The following is a 15,209-nucleotide window of genomic DNA, read 5'->3' on the forward strand; positions in this document are numbered from 1 at the left end:
GGTTTACAGAGAATGGTCCGAAAAAGAAAAAAAATCCAGTGAGCGGCAGTTCTGTGGGCGGAAATGCCTTGTTGATGCCAGAGGTCAGAGGAGAATGGGCAGACTGGTTCGAGCTGATAGAAAGGCAACAGTGACTCAAATCGCCACCCGTTACAACCAAGGTAGGCCTAAGAGCATCTCTGAACGCACAGTGCGTTGAACTTTGAGGCAGATGGGCTACAGCAGCAGAAGACCACACCGGGTACCACTCCTTTCAGCTAAGAACAGGAAACTGAGGCTACAATTTGTACAAGCTCATCGAAATTGGACAGTAGAAGATTGGAAAAACGTTGCTTGGTCTGATGAGTCTCGATTTCTGCTGCGACATTCGGATGGTAGGGTCAGAATTTGGCGTAAACAACATGAAAGCATGGATCCATCCTGCCTTGTATGGAGCATCTTTGGGATGTGCAGCCGACAAATCTGCGGCAACTGTGTGATGCCATCATGTCAATATGGACCAAAATCTCTGAGGAATGCTTCCAGCACCTTGTTGAATCTATGCCACGAAGAATTGAGGCAGTTCTGAAGGCAAAAGGGGGTCCAACCCGTTACTAGCATGGTGTACCTAATAAAGTGGCCGGTGAGTGTGTATATATATATATATATATATATATATATATATATATATATATATATATATATATATATATATATATATATACACACACACATATGAAGGTAGCACTGTACTTATTGTCCTTGGGTCTACCAGCGTGTTTCTGCTTTCTCGCGGGGAGCTCAGTGACTCTGCGAGCACACTTATTGGCTGCCACACTGTCAATGTGACATCAGTGCCATAGCCAATAGCAGACATGGGGAGCCGTATAGTGACTTTTTGGTGGACCCGGGAACCGTGAGTACAGCGCGATTAGTTTGTTTTTAGACCACACTTTGTCTGATAGCGGCTCTTTCATAGCACAGGTGCGCTCGAGGAGCATGGGTAAAACTGTAGAGATAGAGGTCCTTTGGTTGACATCTATCTAATGTGTATGGAGGCTCACAAGCAGGACATGGATTTTGTGATGATCTGAACACATGATTAATTTTGTCCTTTCGAATAAAAAAAACATGCCTTCCACCTCTTAGTCTAGTTTCTTCACCCTCCAGGCCAAGCTTACATTTTTCTGTCCGTAGTGGTTATCCTTGGCTCCTCCTTGCTGTTTTACCATTTGTCTCGCTATAGTGCTTGTCCTTCCCATAGTATTGTTTGGTTTTATGGACTCTTGGACGTGATTTTTTTCGGTGGGCACTTTCCCTACTTGGTGACCATAAAAATATTAGAACTTTACAGGGACTGTGACTCTAGTATGTTGGTGTAACGTTCCTTTGTCCTCAAGTGTTGGTCCTGCCAAGGAAGATGGTTAAATACCCCCTGTTTGGAGGCTTAGCGTTGCAGGACAGTCCTCTACGTCTCAGCTTGAAGTGATTATTGTATAGGAGACTGTGTGACCAGCACCAGTTCAGGCCACCTCAGAGCCGAAGGCCTTAACTAATTAAAATACTGTGGAAAAACAGACTAATTGGAGTGCTACTCAAAAACAATTTAAATGGCTTATGTATTTCTTCTTAGGCTGAATGTTCTTGGCCTTGATGCAAGTACAAAACTTGATTATCGTTAACCTGTCTCGGCAGAAACACTAAGAAATGTGACTGTTCTGGTCAGAGTCTGTTTCCTATTTCCATCTAATTGAGAACAGGGTATGATGATAATGCAAGATCTCTGAATAAATGGTCACATACATTGCCAGGTGAACACATGACATTTTAAAGGTTCTTTTATTGTGCCCATTTTGTTTTGCCGACCTTTTTTTTTTAATACTTCAGTCAGTTAGGGTTAAAAAAAAAAAAAAAAAAAGGCAAAAAAAAAAAACCAAACAAAACAACTGTCTAGACCCCAGCAGGTGTCTGTACTTCCTTTTTCAGCAGGAAAGCAGAGACGGCACGTGACTGCTGCAGCCAATGGCTGGCGGGATGGACCACCCCTTTAAGTATGATGGTTGTTTTTTTGTTTTTTTTTTGTAAACTGAATTTAAATTGAATTTTCAGAATCAAGTTACAGATTTGGAAAACATAAAACTTAGGATAGTAAAATGGTGCGTTTTAGTGTCACAGAACAGCAGAATAATCTGTTGTCATCAGTAATATTCAGAAGCTGTTCCCTCACCGATAGGATTGTCTCTGTACTGTTCAGCTCTTTTTTTTTTTCAATGGTGACAATGCACATTAGATAAAAATTAGCCAGATCTGCCAATTTTGATGGAAGTAGCCAACCATCTGATGTGTAATAATAAAATCACCAAATGCACAAATTTAGAAAGTTAAAGATTGGTTTCCATGCTTTGCTTTAACAGGGGATGATATTGGTCTCAGTTTTTGTTTTTATTTTACACGCTCTGGATATTATGTTGGGTTAGAACCAATTCTAATGATTGTTTCCTTTTCATGGAGATGGCCTTCAGATACTTTTTACAGTTATTGATGTGGTGGGCATAAGAATTTGTCCACCAATAACAGTTTTACACACACACACACACACATCAATTTAGACATCTTTTGGGGTCATTGAACAGCCATTGATCAGATATTTTCAGTAAGTCAAAGCTGGACGGTTTTTGCTCTTATTTTATTCATATTCCTTTTCTTAATATTCCTTTTTTTGTTTGTTCTATCTGCTATACATGTCTAGAGCTATGAGCATTTTTGTTAATGCTAATTGTTATGGTCTTTACTGAGGGGGCTCACAGGATCCTCGGGGGCGTGGCTCACAGGATCCTCGGGGGCGTAGCTCACAGGATCATCGGGGGCGTGTCTTAGGCTGCTCTGCATTATTACATTGTGAGCCACACACCCTTCGTAAAGACAATTACCAATGAGTACTATAATACACATTCCCCCATCTCTGGAACCATTTGGAGGATGTATACATTTTTAAAAAGGGCATTCTTGGGAAAGCAGTGGAAATAAAAGAACAAAAACTTATTACTTTGTATCTAGTGGCAAGTCCTGTTTAAAGGGGATGTCCTTGATTTGCATATTGATGATCTTGGAAAGGTCATTGTTTGTCGATCATGTGCCAGCACCCCACCAATAACCTTTTTTTCCTATGTTGCTGTGACCACATATACACAGTGTACAGAGCTGGTAACTACGGCTCCATATACTCTGTGGTCGCCATTCTTGGGTACACCATCTTAGCTCCTATTGAAGTGAATGGACGTTGAGCAGCAGTACCTGAGGGTGGCCAGTGCACAGTGCATAGAGCGTACATGCCAATGAGCACCAATCGACTATATACCATAGGTGGTCAGCACCGCTTAAAGGCCCTTTTCCTCAAACTGGTGTAATTATTATTTTAATCATTTGATCCCATGATTACACTGGGAGATGCTCTAATGATGACGATAAATTATAGGATCAGCCAAAGAACGAGTGCATTGCTCGTCAGCAGATCGCTCCCACTCGACTGATTTTTGGGCCCCTATAAAAGGGTCTTTAGTGACAAGTTACCCAAACACCGCCCGCAGGCGTCTCCCTTCTTTATAAACCCTGCCTGAAAGGACTCGGTACCAGATTTACTAGATCCTAAGCGATTCTTTCAGTATGAACACTTTATTCCCTGTAACTCCACCTAACTGAATGTGTTAACGCTGGATAGTGGAAAGTCACCAACTCCTCACCGGCGTAGTGGAGCGAAGCAGGTCACATTTGCGCTGAGGTAACGGTTTGTGTTTCCTCTTGTGTGGCTCTTTAATTGTACATGTCTACAGGCTTTAAGATGAATTTAATTGATTTACATCACAATGCAATCGGAGAAATATGCAAATGGCCGGAGCCGAAGCGGGGAGGCATGCGGAGCATTCATCATACGCGCGGAGGCTATGGGAAATTAATGTCCTAATGTGCGCAGAAAAATGAATAAACGGTTCCACATGTTAATTCATGCTCTAACCCACACTGAGACTTTATTAATCCCAGCTCAACAGAGAGATAATTTGAAACTGTTCAATAAGGTGATATTATGTTTTAGCATTGATTTTTTTCTTTTCAGGCATGTTGCAGAAACCCTGGCTCTGTTTCCCAGCAAAATCCATTGATCCTTCTCAACTGAAACGTTTAAAGTTCAATTTAACATTTAGGGAGTAAAAGGTCTCCAAAGGGACTCATATCTATTGATTTTGTGTCAGAGTTGAAGAGATGGAGTTTAAAACACACTGATCCTACAGGGTAAAGAAAGCCTCGTATTATATAACCACACAGAGCTATGTAAACACATTTTCTCCCAATTGTTTTTCTACAGAGGTTACAATAAAAGCACTTAGAGAGAAAATCCGGGAATATGAACAGACCCTGAAGAACCAGGCGGAAAATCTGGCTCTGGAGAAAGAACAAAAGTTACAAAATGACTTTGCTGAGAAAGAGAGGTGAGTGGAAGCCTTAGCATTGTATATATGACTGTATGGACACCGGCAGCCATTGCCTTTGATGTTCCTTTTCAGATTTTCTTGCATTTTTCAGACCTAAATACCTGAATTCAATTGTATTTTGAGAGTTTTAGGATAATATGTTTTATTTCACTATAGGTTTTGTGTAATTGAAGGCATAAAGAATAGTGTATTGCGGGTATTTTATGATACGTGGGGTCCAACATCTGGGACCACCACTGATCTAGAGTATGACTTTCTCCTGACCCCCTGGTTGTGCAGGGTGCGGCTTTTCCCCACTGTCACTTGGATGCCTGTGAAGTGCGCGCTGTTCAACGCAACCTCTTCATTTTCAGGATCGGTGAGGATTCCAGCAGTCAGACCTCCAAAAGTCATGAAAGATGCCATGATTTCTTTACATGGGAATCCTCTTGTAGAAGCAATCAAAGGCAGCCCACATCTGTCCATCCTTGAGATTTTACCATTTTTATACCCTAAAATATGATGGTCATAAAGGCAGCAGTTATGGCCTACCACTGTGACTGATATTTCTACATCTGTCCTTGTAATGCCAGGTTTCACAGGCCAAGTCCAACACCCAGACTCCTACTAACCAGAACCAGATTCCCATAGTACTCAGTGTAATTGGAGCATAATCTATGGCTGTAGCTTACAGTCAATGGGAAGATGGGATCAACAGATCGCAATGATGGCAGCCAGTTCTGGGCTCATTATGTTACAATCTGTCATCTCATTACAATGGTAAAATCGTCAGACAGGTCGCCTGATTGCTTCAGTGGTTAAAAAAAGTCTTTCCAATCCACTTAGGAAACTGGCTTAATGGAAATAGTGATGAGGTCTTTTCTTGTCAGGGCGGCTAACACTGAGGCTGTGTGCACACGTAGCAGATTTTTTACGTTTTTTTTCGCGGTTTTTCGCTATAAAAACGCTATAAAACCACGAAAAAACGCTAACATTAAGCATCCTATGTAACAGAATGCAATCCGCATTTTTTGTGCACATGCTGCATTTTTTTCCTGAGCGGAATCGCAATCCAGAAAAAAACGCATCATGTTCATTAAAATTGCGGAATCGCGGCGATTCTGCACACATAGGAGTGCATTGATCTGCTTACTTCTCACACGGGGCTGTGCCCACCATGCGGGAAGTAAGCAGATCGTGTGCGGTTGGTACCCAGGGTGGAGGAGAGGAGACTCTCCTCCACGGACTGGGCACCATGTAAATGGTAAAAAAAAAAGAATTAAAATAAAAAATAGCAATATACTCACCTTCTGGCGGCCCGACCTTCTCAGAGGCTTCCGATGTGTGTGTGAAGGACCTGCGATGACGTCGCGGTCACATGACCGCTACGTCAATGGAAGGTCCTGAACACACAGCATTAGGAACGGAAGCCGCTGAGGTGAGTATAACCTTTTTTTTAATTTTTTTATTATTTTTAACATTCTACCTTTTACTATAGATGCTGCATAGGCTGCATCTATAGTAAAAAGTTGGTCACACTTGTCAAACACTATGTTTGACAAGTGTGACCAACCTGTCAAACAGTTTTCCAAGCGATGCTAAAGATCGCTTGGAAAACGCTAGCATTCTGCAAGCTAATTATGCTTGCAAAACGCTAGTTTTCTGCGGGTATATGCATGCAAATTCTGCATGCGATATACCCGCGGCAGGAGGCGCAGAATTGCCGCGGAAATTTCTGCTACGTGTGAACTCAGCCTTAAAGCTTGTTCATATCGACACCTAAGTAATAAATGTATCCTTCCAGGTGCAACTTTCTGTAGTATTGGTATCGCTGTAAATTAATATATGGGGCAAGGCTGTAAGGAGTTATTCACGCGTTGCGTTTTTTCCCTTTTTAACTTTTTGCTATGTAATCTGAGAACAGCACATTGTAGGGGCATAGACCCTGATTCCAGTGATGTGTCACTTATTAGGCTGTGTTTTGCTGTTTCAATAAAATCAGTGTTTTATCAGCAGTCAATTACCACTAAGTGTCACCTTTTTTCCTAGTCACATGCTCACTGTAGCCCCGCCCCCACCAATGATTAGCAGCTTTCTGTAAACAGCCAATCAGTGATGTGGGCGGGGTTATACAGAATTTAGCATTCAGAGAACTGCTACATCTGCAGCAGAGAAAACCGTGATTTTGTTACAACTGCTGCACTCAGTAAACTAACTGTTACATCGCTGAAATCAGGGTCTCTGTCTCTACATCATGCTGCTCTCAGATGAGGTAGCAAATTCCCGGTGACAGATTCCCTTGATAAAGGTCTTCTGACCGAAACGTCGCCGCAGGAGGCAGAATAAAATGTAAGCTATCTTTTTCACTGTCCATTGTGGCGCTGTCTTTTTGATTTTCTAAGATTCCCTTTAACAATCTTGAGATCTGTTGAACAGTGCATAGTGGTCATGTGTATAGTACTGTGTCACCCTCCTAGATGCCATCTTGGGACTAGTACAAACATTTCTTTTCATCCTAATCATTATAGTGCTTGATATTGATGTATTGCCTTCAGTGCATTAATACACTGTGTTCCAAATTATTATGCAAATTGGATTTAAGTGTCATAAAGATTTAATTGTTTTGTTTTTCAAATAAACTTGTGGATGGTCCCAGGGCTCAGTGGATCACTGAAATTAATCTTAAACACATGTGATAATTAGTTTTCCAGGTGATTCTAATTAAAGGAAAGCTACTTAAAAATGATGTTCCACATTATTAAGCAGGCCACAGGTTTCAAGCAATATGGGAAATAAAAAGGATCTCGCGTTAAATAGTGCAATGCCTTGGACAAGGTATGAAAACATTAGATATTTCACGAAAACTTAAGAAGAGTGATCATCATACTGTGAAGAGATTTATGACTGAAGCAGAGCACAGACAGAGTTCATGCAGATAAAGGCATAATGAGGAAGGTTTCTGCCAGACAAATTCATTGGATTAAGAGAGCAGCTGCCAAAATACCATTACAAAGCTGCAAACAGTTATTTGAAGCTGCTGGTGCCTCTGGAGTCCCTCGAACCTCAAGGTGTAGGATCCTTCAAAGGCTTGCTGTGGTGCATAAACCTACTATTCAGCCACCCCTAAAAAGTGTTCACAAGCAGAAACGGTTGCATTGGGCCCAGACATACATGAAGACTAATTTTCAAACAGTCTTGTTTACTGATGAGCGTCGAGCAACCCTGGATGGTCCAGATGTATGGTTGGTGGATGGCCGCCATGTCCCAACAAGGCTGCGAAGTCGGCAAAGAGGTGGAGGAGTCATGATTTGGGCCGGAATCATGGGGAAACAGCTGGTAGGGCCCTTTAAGGTTCCTGAAGGTGTGAAAATGACCTCTGCAAAGTACCGTATATACTCGAGTATAAGCCGAGATTTTTTAGCCCACTTTTTTGGGCTGAAAGTCCCCCTCTCGGCTTATACTCGAGTCATACCCAGGGGTCGGGGGGGGGGGAGCGGGGGCTGTCTAATTATACTCACCTGCGCCTGGCGCGGTCCCTGCACGTCCCTGCTTCCCGGCGCTGCAGTTTCTTCCTGTAGTGAGCGGTCACGTGGTACCGCTCATTACAGTAATGAATATGCGGCTCCACCTCCCATAGGGGTGGTGCCGCATATTCATTACTGTAATGAGCGGTAACGGTGACCGCTCACTACAGGAAGAAAATGCGGCGCCGGGGGACAGATGTGCAGCGACGGCGCCAGGAGCAGGTAAGTATGACGGGGCAGTGCGCGATAGTCACCTGCTCCTCGTTCCACCGTCGGCGCTGCTGTGTCTTTCGCAGTGACGCTCAGGTCAGAGGGCGCGGTGACGTGATTAGTGCGCGCCGCCCTCTTCTTGAACGTCGGTGCAGAGGATGGGAAGACACAGCGGCGGTCAGCGGTGGAACGGAGGACAGGTGACTATAGCAAGGGCCGGAGAGGTGAGTATGTAATGTTTTTATTTTTTTAATCGCAGCAACAGCATATGGGGCAAATATCGGTATGGAGCATCTTATGTGGCCATGTGCAGCATTATATGGGGGCATATATCTGTATGGGGCATCTGTATGGGGCCATGTGCAGTATTATATGGGGCCATGTGCAGCATGATATGGGGGCAAATATCTGTATGGAGCATCTTATGGGGCCATAATCCACATTTGTGCAGCATTATATGGGGCATATTTTAATATGGAGCATCTTATGGGGCCATCATAAACTTTATGGAGCATTATATGGGGCTCCTGATTCAATATGGATATTCAAAAACACTTAACCTACTGATGTCTCAATTAATTTTACTTTTATTGGTATCTATTTTTATTTTTGAAATTTACCGGTGGCTGCTGCATTTTCCACCCTAGGCTTATACTCGAGTCATTAAGATTTCCCAGTTTTTGTGGCAAAATTATGGGGGTCGGCTTATACTCGGGTCGGCTTATACTCGAGTATATACGGTATATAGAGTTTCTGACTGACAACTTTCTTCCATGGTATAAAAAGCAGAAACGTGCCTTCAGGAGCAAAATCATCTTCATGCTGACAATGCACCATCTCATGCTGCAAAGAATACCTCTGAGTCATTGGCTGCTATGGGCATAAAAGGAGATAAACTCATGGTGTGGCCACCATCTTCCCCTGACCTCAACCCTATAGAGAACCTTTGGAGTATCATCAAGCAAAAGATCTATGAGGGTGGGAGGCAGTTCACATCAAAACAGCAGCTCTGGGAGGCTATTCCGACTTCATGCAAAGAAATACAAGCAGAAACTCTCCAAAAACTCACAAGATCAATGGATGCAAGAATTGTGAAGGTGATATCAGAGAAGTGTCCTATGCTAACATGTAACTTGGCCTGTTAGGATGTTTTGGAGTTAAATAGCTTTTTTGTTCAGTGAATGTGACCTCCTAATGCTGCAAATTCCACAAATGAGCATTTTCAGTTCTTTAAAATAAATCAAATGTTTAGAAATTCTACTGTGCATAATAATTTGGAGATCATACTGTTATCATTGGGAGGTTTCTTTAATAAAAGTCATCACCCGGTAGAGTATACATCGAATTTTATTGGACTGACTGTCATTTGCACCGACCATTTAGGAAAATCTGAGAAAAATGTAATTTGCATAATAATTTGGATCATGGTGTACAAAGCTCATTACAAACAAGCGTTCAGAAGGGTTTGACAGAATAGTGACCCATGATTCGATGAGATCCACTGATCACTGTATGGTTCCATCACACCACAGATCCGTCATGCCTCCATGACTTTTTTTTTTATCTGAAGCCTTGATGTTAGTGTGAACGAAGACATCAATAAGGGCCAACTCTGCTGAAATGGAGAATTCAGCTGTGACTTTAATTGTTACAAGTATTGTACTCAGGGATTCATGAAGCAGAACGTTTTCTGTCCCATTAGATCTGATTGGTGATTTTACCTGAGACACATTAACGCTTGTCAGTGGGATCCATTAGGATTTGTTGGCCACATATCCAGACCTCTTTGTGGTCTGCTGAACCAAGCATACGGGATTATATATGGTACATGCATGTTAGTTTGGATTATTAGAGCTGTGGTCGGACTTTGCGACCATAATGTGTTCTTGTAATACACTCCTGTGTTGTCAGGATTAAGAAAACCATGCACATTCAATGATTGCTGTCTGAAATCACCATACTAGACGTGACCAGGGACCATCTGATGCGTGTTGTGGACCCAGCTCTTCCCTAATGACCGATATCTGGAGGGAAAAAAAAAGAGTTGGGTTTATTGGATTCCTCATGTTCCATGCTGGACTCCTTTTTTGTTAGGAAAGATGACCCATAAGCAGAGTTCTCTGTCAGAGATTCAAGTTTCCACATTACAGAGATTTCTAAAATATAGGAAGGTGACCCCCGAGCGGCATTGTACGGGTCCTGAGCTCTCATCCTATAGTCGGTGCTCCACGCAGGAGGTGCTGTGCTCATGTTCGGCTTCTCACCCCTCTGAGTAGATGAGACTTCATGTTGGCTTGAGAAATTTGAGTCTCGGTTTCTCAAAGCTTTTGTAATGGGGTAATTTTTTGGCTTTTCTATTGATTTTTGCCCATGCCTAAATTTGATAAAATTATTCTAAAGAGGTAAACCTCTTCCCTAGATCAGGTACTTTTTTTGTCATAAATGCCCATAGATAGTGTCCCTAAAAAAATATTTTTTATTTTGCCAATTTTCGTCTTGTTTTATACCTTTCTGACCCCTGGCAGCATCTCTGCTATCACAGTGGTCTATACCAGTGGATTTGAGAACCCCGCTATGTTAGAGAGGAAAGAAAGTAACAGGTTTTCTATGTGGAGTCAAATATATCATTACGTTCTGTTGGGGACTTAACTCCAGAATGGGGGTCTTATGTTTTCTGTCGTCTCAAGATTGTGTCCAGAAAGCGTTTAAAGTGGTTGTCCAGTCAAAAGCATATGTAGCGTGACACTGTGACTGCAGACATGTGACTCCTCTCAGCGCACAGACGGCGTGCCATGAGGACTCCATGGTGTCCGCACCGGGATTGGCGATCACGTGAGGGCAAGCATGTGATATGCGTCGTCCCATCCAGAATCCGACTAGACTGCTTCCGACCTCACGCAGAACACTTGGATTGAGCGAACCGGAAATGGTCTAGTCAGATTCTTGGGGGAACGGGAGACACAGGACCCTCATTCTAGGAATTTGTGGGGCTCCCACTTGTCCAGTTTTACTTTTCTCCCCTATCCAGTGCTTATAATTTGATATAACCCGAATATCCCTTTAACGGTTTCGGCTGCTTTAGCTTCTTGAATTCTGTCCTTTCTTCTGCACTGTTGACAATGCGTATTATTCCTAGCTTGTGTACACCTCTTCTCGTTATTTGCCTTTATGTTGCAGCTTTTCTTGGCTGTTATCTTTCAGTCTTTACATCGTACATTAGTGTGAACACCTGCTGAGCAATTCCTATATTTGGCTGTGACTTTGATGCTGTAAGAGCAGATATGTGCATTAAAGACCATCTTTGTATGAATAAACCAATAATCAATTTCTTTTGCTTGTGATATAAAGCGATGATCATCAACGAAGCACAGAGCCGATTGTGCTGTGACTTTATTGGTGTAGTCAGAAAATGTGTCAAAAAATGATATATTAACAAAAAAATACCTAAAAATGTCCATGAAAAAAATCAAATCATCCAGTTATGGTTAATGTATGACCAGCAAATGATTTAGTAAATGTTTATTGTCTTTCAGGAAACTGCAGGAGACTCAGATGTCTACGTCTTCCAAGCTTGAGGAGACTGAGCACAGAGTGCAAGTTCTGCAGACAGGTTCGGAGGCTTCATGTTAATTTAGTGTTCATGAATTATGAGATTCAGATGGAGAAGACGTGCGGTATGTCTGTATCATAGGTCCCAAGCTCTCGCAGCATGTGAGCATCACTCAGCTTTCAGCTATGGTCAACTCAGAAGCCACATTCCCTTCAAGAAAAGATCTGCAATAATGGCATTGTGGAATGATTATCATAGCTGGTGAATATAGTTAAAGGGAACTCATGCTCAAGCCGCTGGCAGCATAAATCGCAGCCTGTGTGCACCATTGCTGCCAGGTATACTATTCTCTAAAATGCTCCTGTGTTTCTGGAAAAATGTACTTTGAAGATCCGGTTAGGGTCCATAGCTAGGGATGAAAGTGGTCCAGTCCTGACCCTGACCGGCTCTTACAAGTGCCGCTGTCGGTGACTGACAGATGTCCCTTTGGTGTGTACGTAGGGAGAGACCAGTCTTTCTCCTCTAGGAGCCAGGGACGGCATCAAACTAATATTGTCTCCGGAAAGAATTTATGAGAATAGTATACCTGGCTACAATCGTGCAGTATCAGGTCGAGGTGTATTTTCTAGCAACCACACCAGGCTAGAAAACCAAAGTGTTTAAAAACAAATTAATAACAATAATTGTTAGGGTTTTTGAGATTTTTTTAATCTTCTAACATTAGGCAATGGGAAGGCTCAACTTTCAAATTCCCTGTAGTTCCAGTAATGGTGCTCCGGTGGTTTCCACTGGTCCAGCAGCTGATCACCTTCCATGCATTATTGGCTGCACGGTCTTGTCAGTGTTCTGATGTGCAGGGCACGAGACCGCTGAGGCTAGTGATTGGCTGCAGTGGTCATCTGAATGATATGTGACTAACTGGACTGGCAGAGACCACTTGAGCAGAGGTACTGTAACAGTGAGGGGATTTGAGGAATGAGTTATAGTTAGGCAAAATTTACAAACTTTATTACATGCAAGTGTTTAGAGTTTAAGTTGATGAATAAAAATAAGACACAGATTTGTAGAAAAATAATTAAGAACACATTTTTATTATATATGTATACTAGTGATGAGCGAATATACTCGTTATTCGAGATTTCTCGAGCACGCTCGGGTGTCCTCTGAGTATTTTTTAGTGCTCGGAGATTTAGTTTTTCTTGCCGCAGCTGAATGATTTACAGCTATTAGTCAGCTTGATTACATGTGGGGATTCCCTAGCAACCAGGCAACCCCCACATGTACTTATGCTGGCTAACAGATGTAAATCATTCAGCTGCGGCAAGAAAAACTAAATCTCTGAGCACTAAAAAATACTCAGAGGACACCCGAGCATGCTCGAGAAATCTCGAGTAACGAGTATATTTGCTCATCCCTAATGTATACCATATAAAAGAGCATATTTGTAAAAAAAAAAAATGCATAGTACAAATTAATGGGAAAAGTTTAAAGGGGTTATCCGGGACTTTTTTTTATTATTTTTACATATGGGGCCAAGAACTAACAGGCAAGTAATTGCCAACTACCTGCCTGTTCTGTCCAGCGACTATATCTGCTGGCTCAGAGCAGTCACGGACCATTCCCCTTGCGTCACTGTCCACATGTCAATAGGGCAGTCTCTGCTCTGTCTCTGCTGAGGTCATGCTGATTGACAGCCTATTCCTGCTGCCTAACTGCAAGGAGCTGGCTGTCAATCAGCATGACGTCTGCAGTGAAAGACAGAGGAGTAGAGCTTAAGAGAAAGAGCTGCTCTGTTGGCAACAGGTGAAATAAAGCTTGAGAATCGCTGGCAGTAGAGGTTCGTGACCGCCTTGAGCTGGCGGAGATCATCCCCATGCAGAGCAGGTAAGCAGTTAGTAACTACCTGCCTCCTAGTTATTATCCCCATACAGAAAAATAGTAGAAGTCCTGGGCAACCCCTTTAATATTATGGTAGGAGAAATGTATCCCTGTTTGATATAAAACATCTCCACAGGTAAATAGACAAATAGAAGATGGCTCCGAGAATTAATTGTACTGAGCTTGGTCTAGTTGGAGACATCCAGTCTGCATTTTGGTTTTCAGTATCTGCTATTGAGTAGAGGCTTACCCCAGTACATCAATATTAATACTCGTCTACAGAACCTTAGGGTTAGAGCAGGCTGGTGGGTTATCTCCTGCGCCCGGCCTGCGTAACATCAGAGTGGATGTACTGTCTGCCGGGTGTTGGCTCTGGGGGCTCCTCTACCAGGAGGTCACATCTTTACATTTCCAATGGTCGTTCTTTGCACAGAGTGTACACCTACATCCGCACAATGTTCATTGAATGCTTATTATAAAACCTGTTTTCTGATCTAATATTTATCTCCTCTGCAGCTTTGGAGAAATCTCAGGCAGCATTATTTGACCTGAAAACAAAATATGATGAAGAAACATCAGCAAAGTAAGTGGCAAGAGATACCGTATATGTACCTTGAAAAGAGGCGATTTCTCATCCCTACCAGTAGTAGAGGAGCGGCTGGCAGCACAGGGACAGATCTGCTTGCTTAGATCAAGAACTGGGCAATGTATAGAAGGTTGACTTTGATTAGCCCAGCATTAGCTGTCCCAGCTCATGACCTTCCTACCACAATTACCAGCATGACCATTAATGATTGTAGTCAGATTATTCTCAGGGAACACACTTACAGGCCTCATGCTGACATCCCAGATCAATTACTCATTAATTATTTGTGATACAGCGGCATATATTTCACACAGAAAATTATTTAAATTTGAAGTTTTCTGAATTATTTCTACTTAATGTACCTTAATCATTTAATATGTTCTAACAGCAAAAGACTTTTTCCGAATAGACTATTGTACCAAATGCTATAGGCTTGTACTGAGCACATAGGAGTAAATGATTCCTAGATCGAAGGCCTGAGAGGTATATGAAGGCTTTTAAGAAAATCAACGATGTCATGGTGTGCTATTGATTTGGTCTAACTTTTTTTTTTTTTTAGTCTGTGTACACTTTTTTTTTTTTAAATGGATATCATTGATCGAGTATTCAAAGGAACGTAAGCAATTTTTTAAAGGGATAGCTTGGCATTGTAATTTATCCTAAAAAGTTTTACAGATTTCTGTTTCCTAAACGGCAGCATAAAAATTGTTCAGCAACCCAGGAGAAAGCCACCCAGGGTTTACATCCAGATGTCTATGCTCTTTTCCATATCTGGATGTAACGCTTTTATACTTGAAGGTGGTGAAATCTACTAATACAAACTGCTCTATTGCGAAAACAAGGGACTGACGTTCCCCATTTCACAGAGAAGACTGTGGCAGGGAAGTTTGAGTTTTCGTGCTAGCGTCGTTGTTTTTTTTACAGTGGTTTTCTGGAAATAGGAAAAAAGCAAATAATCAAAATAAAGGAAATGTTAATATAAATTTATTTCTAAATACGGTACCTTTAATTAGGAA

The 15,209-nt window shown here is 42.1% G+C and overlaps 1 protein-coding gene across 3 annotated transcripts in view; it reads left to right on the forward strand.

The window, feature by feature from the left end:
• Positions 1 to 15,209, forward strand: part of CUX1 (cut like homeobox 1) — a 447,664-nt gene that overhangs the window by 196,318 nt on the left and 236,137 nt on the right. For all 3 annotated transcript variants that reach the window (XM_077294437.1, XM_077294435.1, XM_077294436.1), the window contains exons 6-8: positions 4,340 to 4,463; positions 11,713 to 11,789; positions 14,124 to 14,190. In XM_077294437.1, the coding sequence (XP_077150552.1) occupies positions 4,340 to 4,463; positions 11,713 to 11,789; positions 14,124 to 14,190 (268 nt within the window). The remainder of the gene's footprint in view (positions 1 to 4,339; positions 4,464 to 11,712; positions 11,790 to 14,123; positions 14,191 to 15,209) is intronic.

This window comes from Ranitomeya variabilis, chromosome 3 (genome assembly GCF_051348905.1).
Source record: "Ranitomeya variabilis isolate aRanVar5 chromosome 3, aRanVar5.hap1, whole genome shotgun sequence".
Classification (NCBI taxonomy): Eukaryota; Metazoa; Chordata; class Amphibia; order Anura; family Dendrobatidae; genus Ranitomeya; species Ranitomeya variabilis.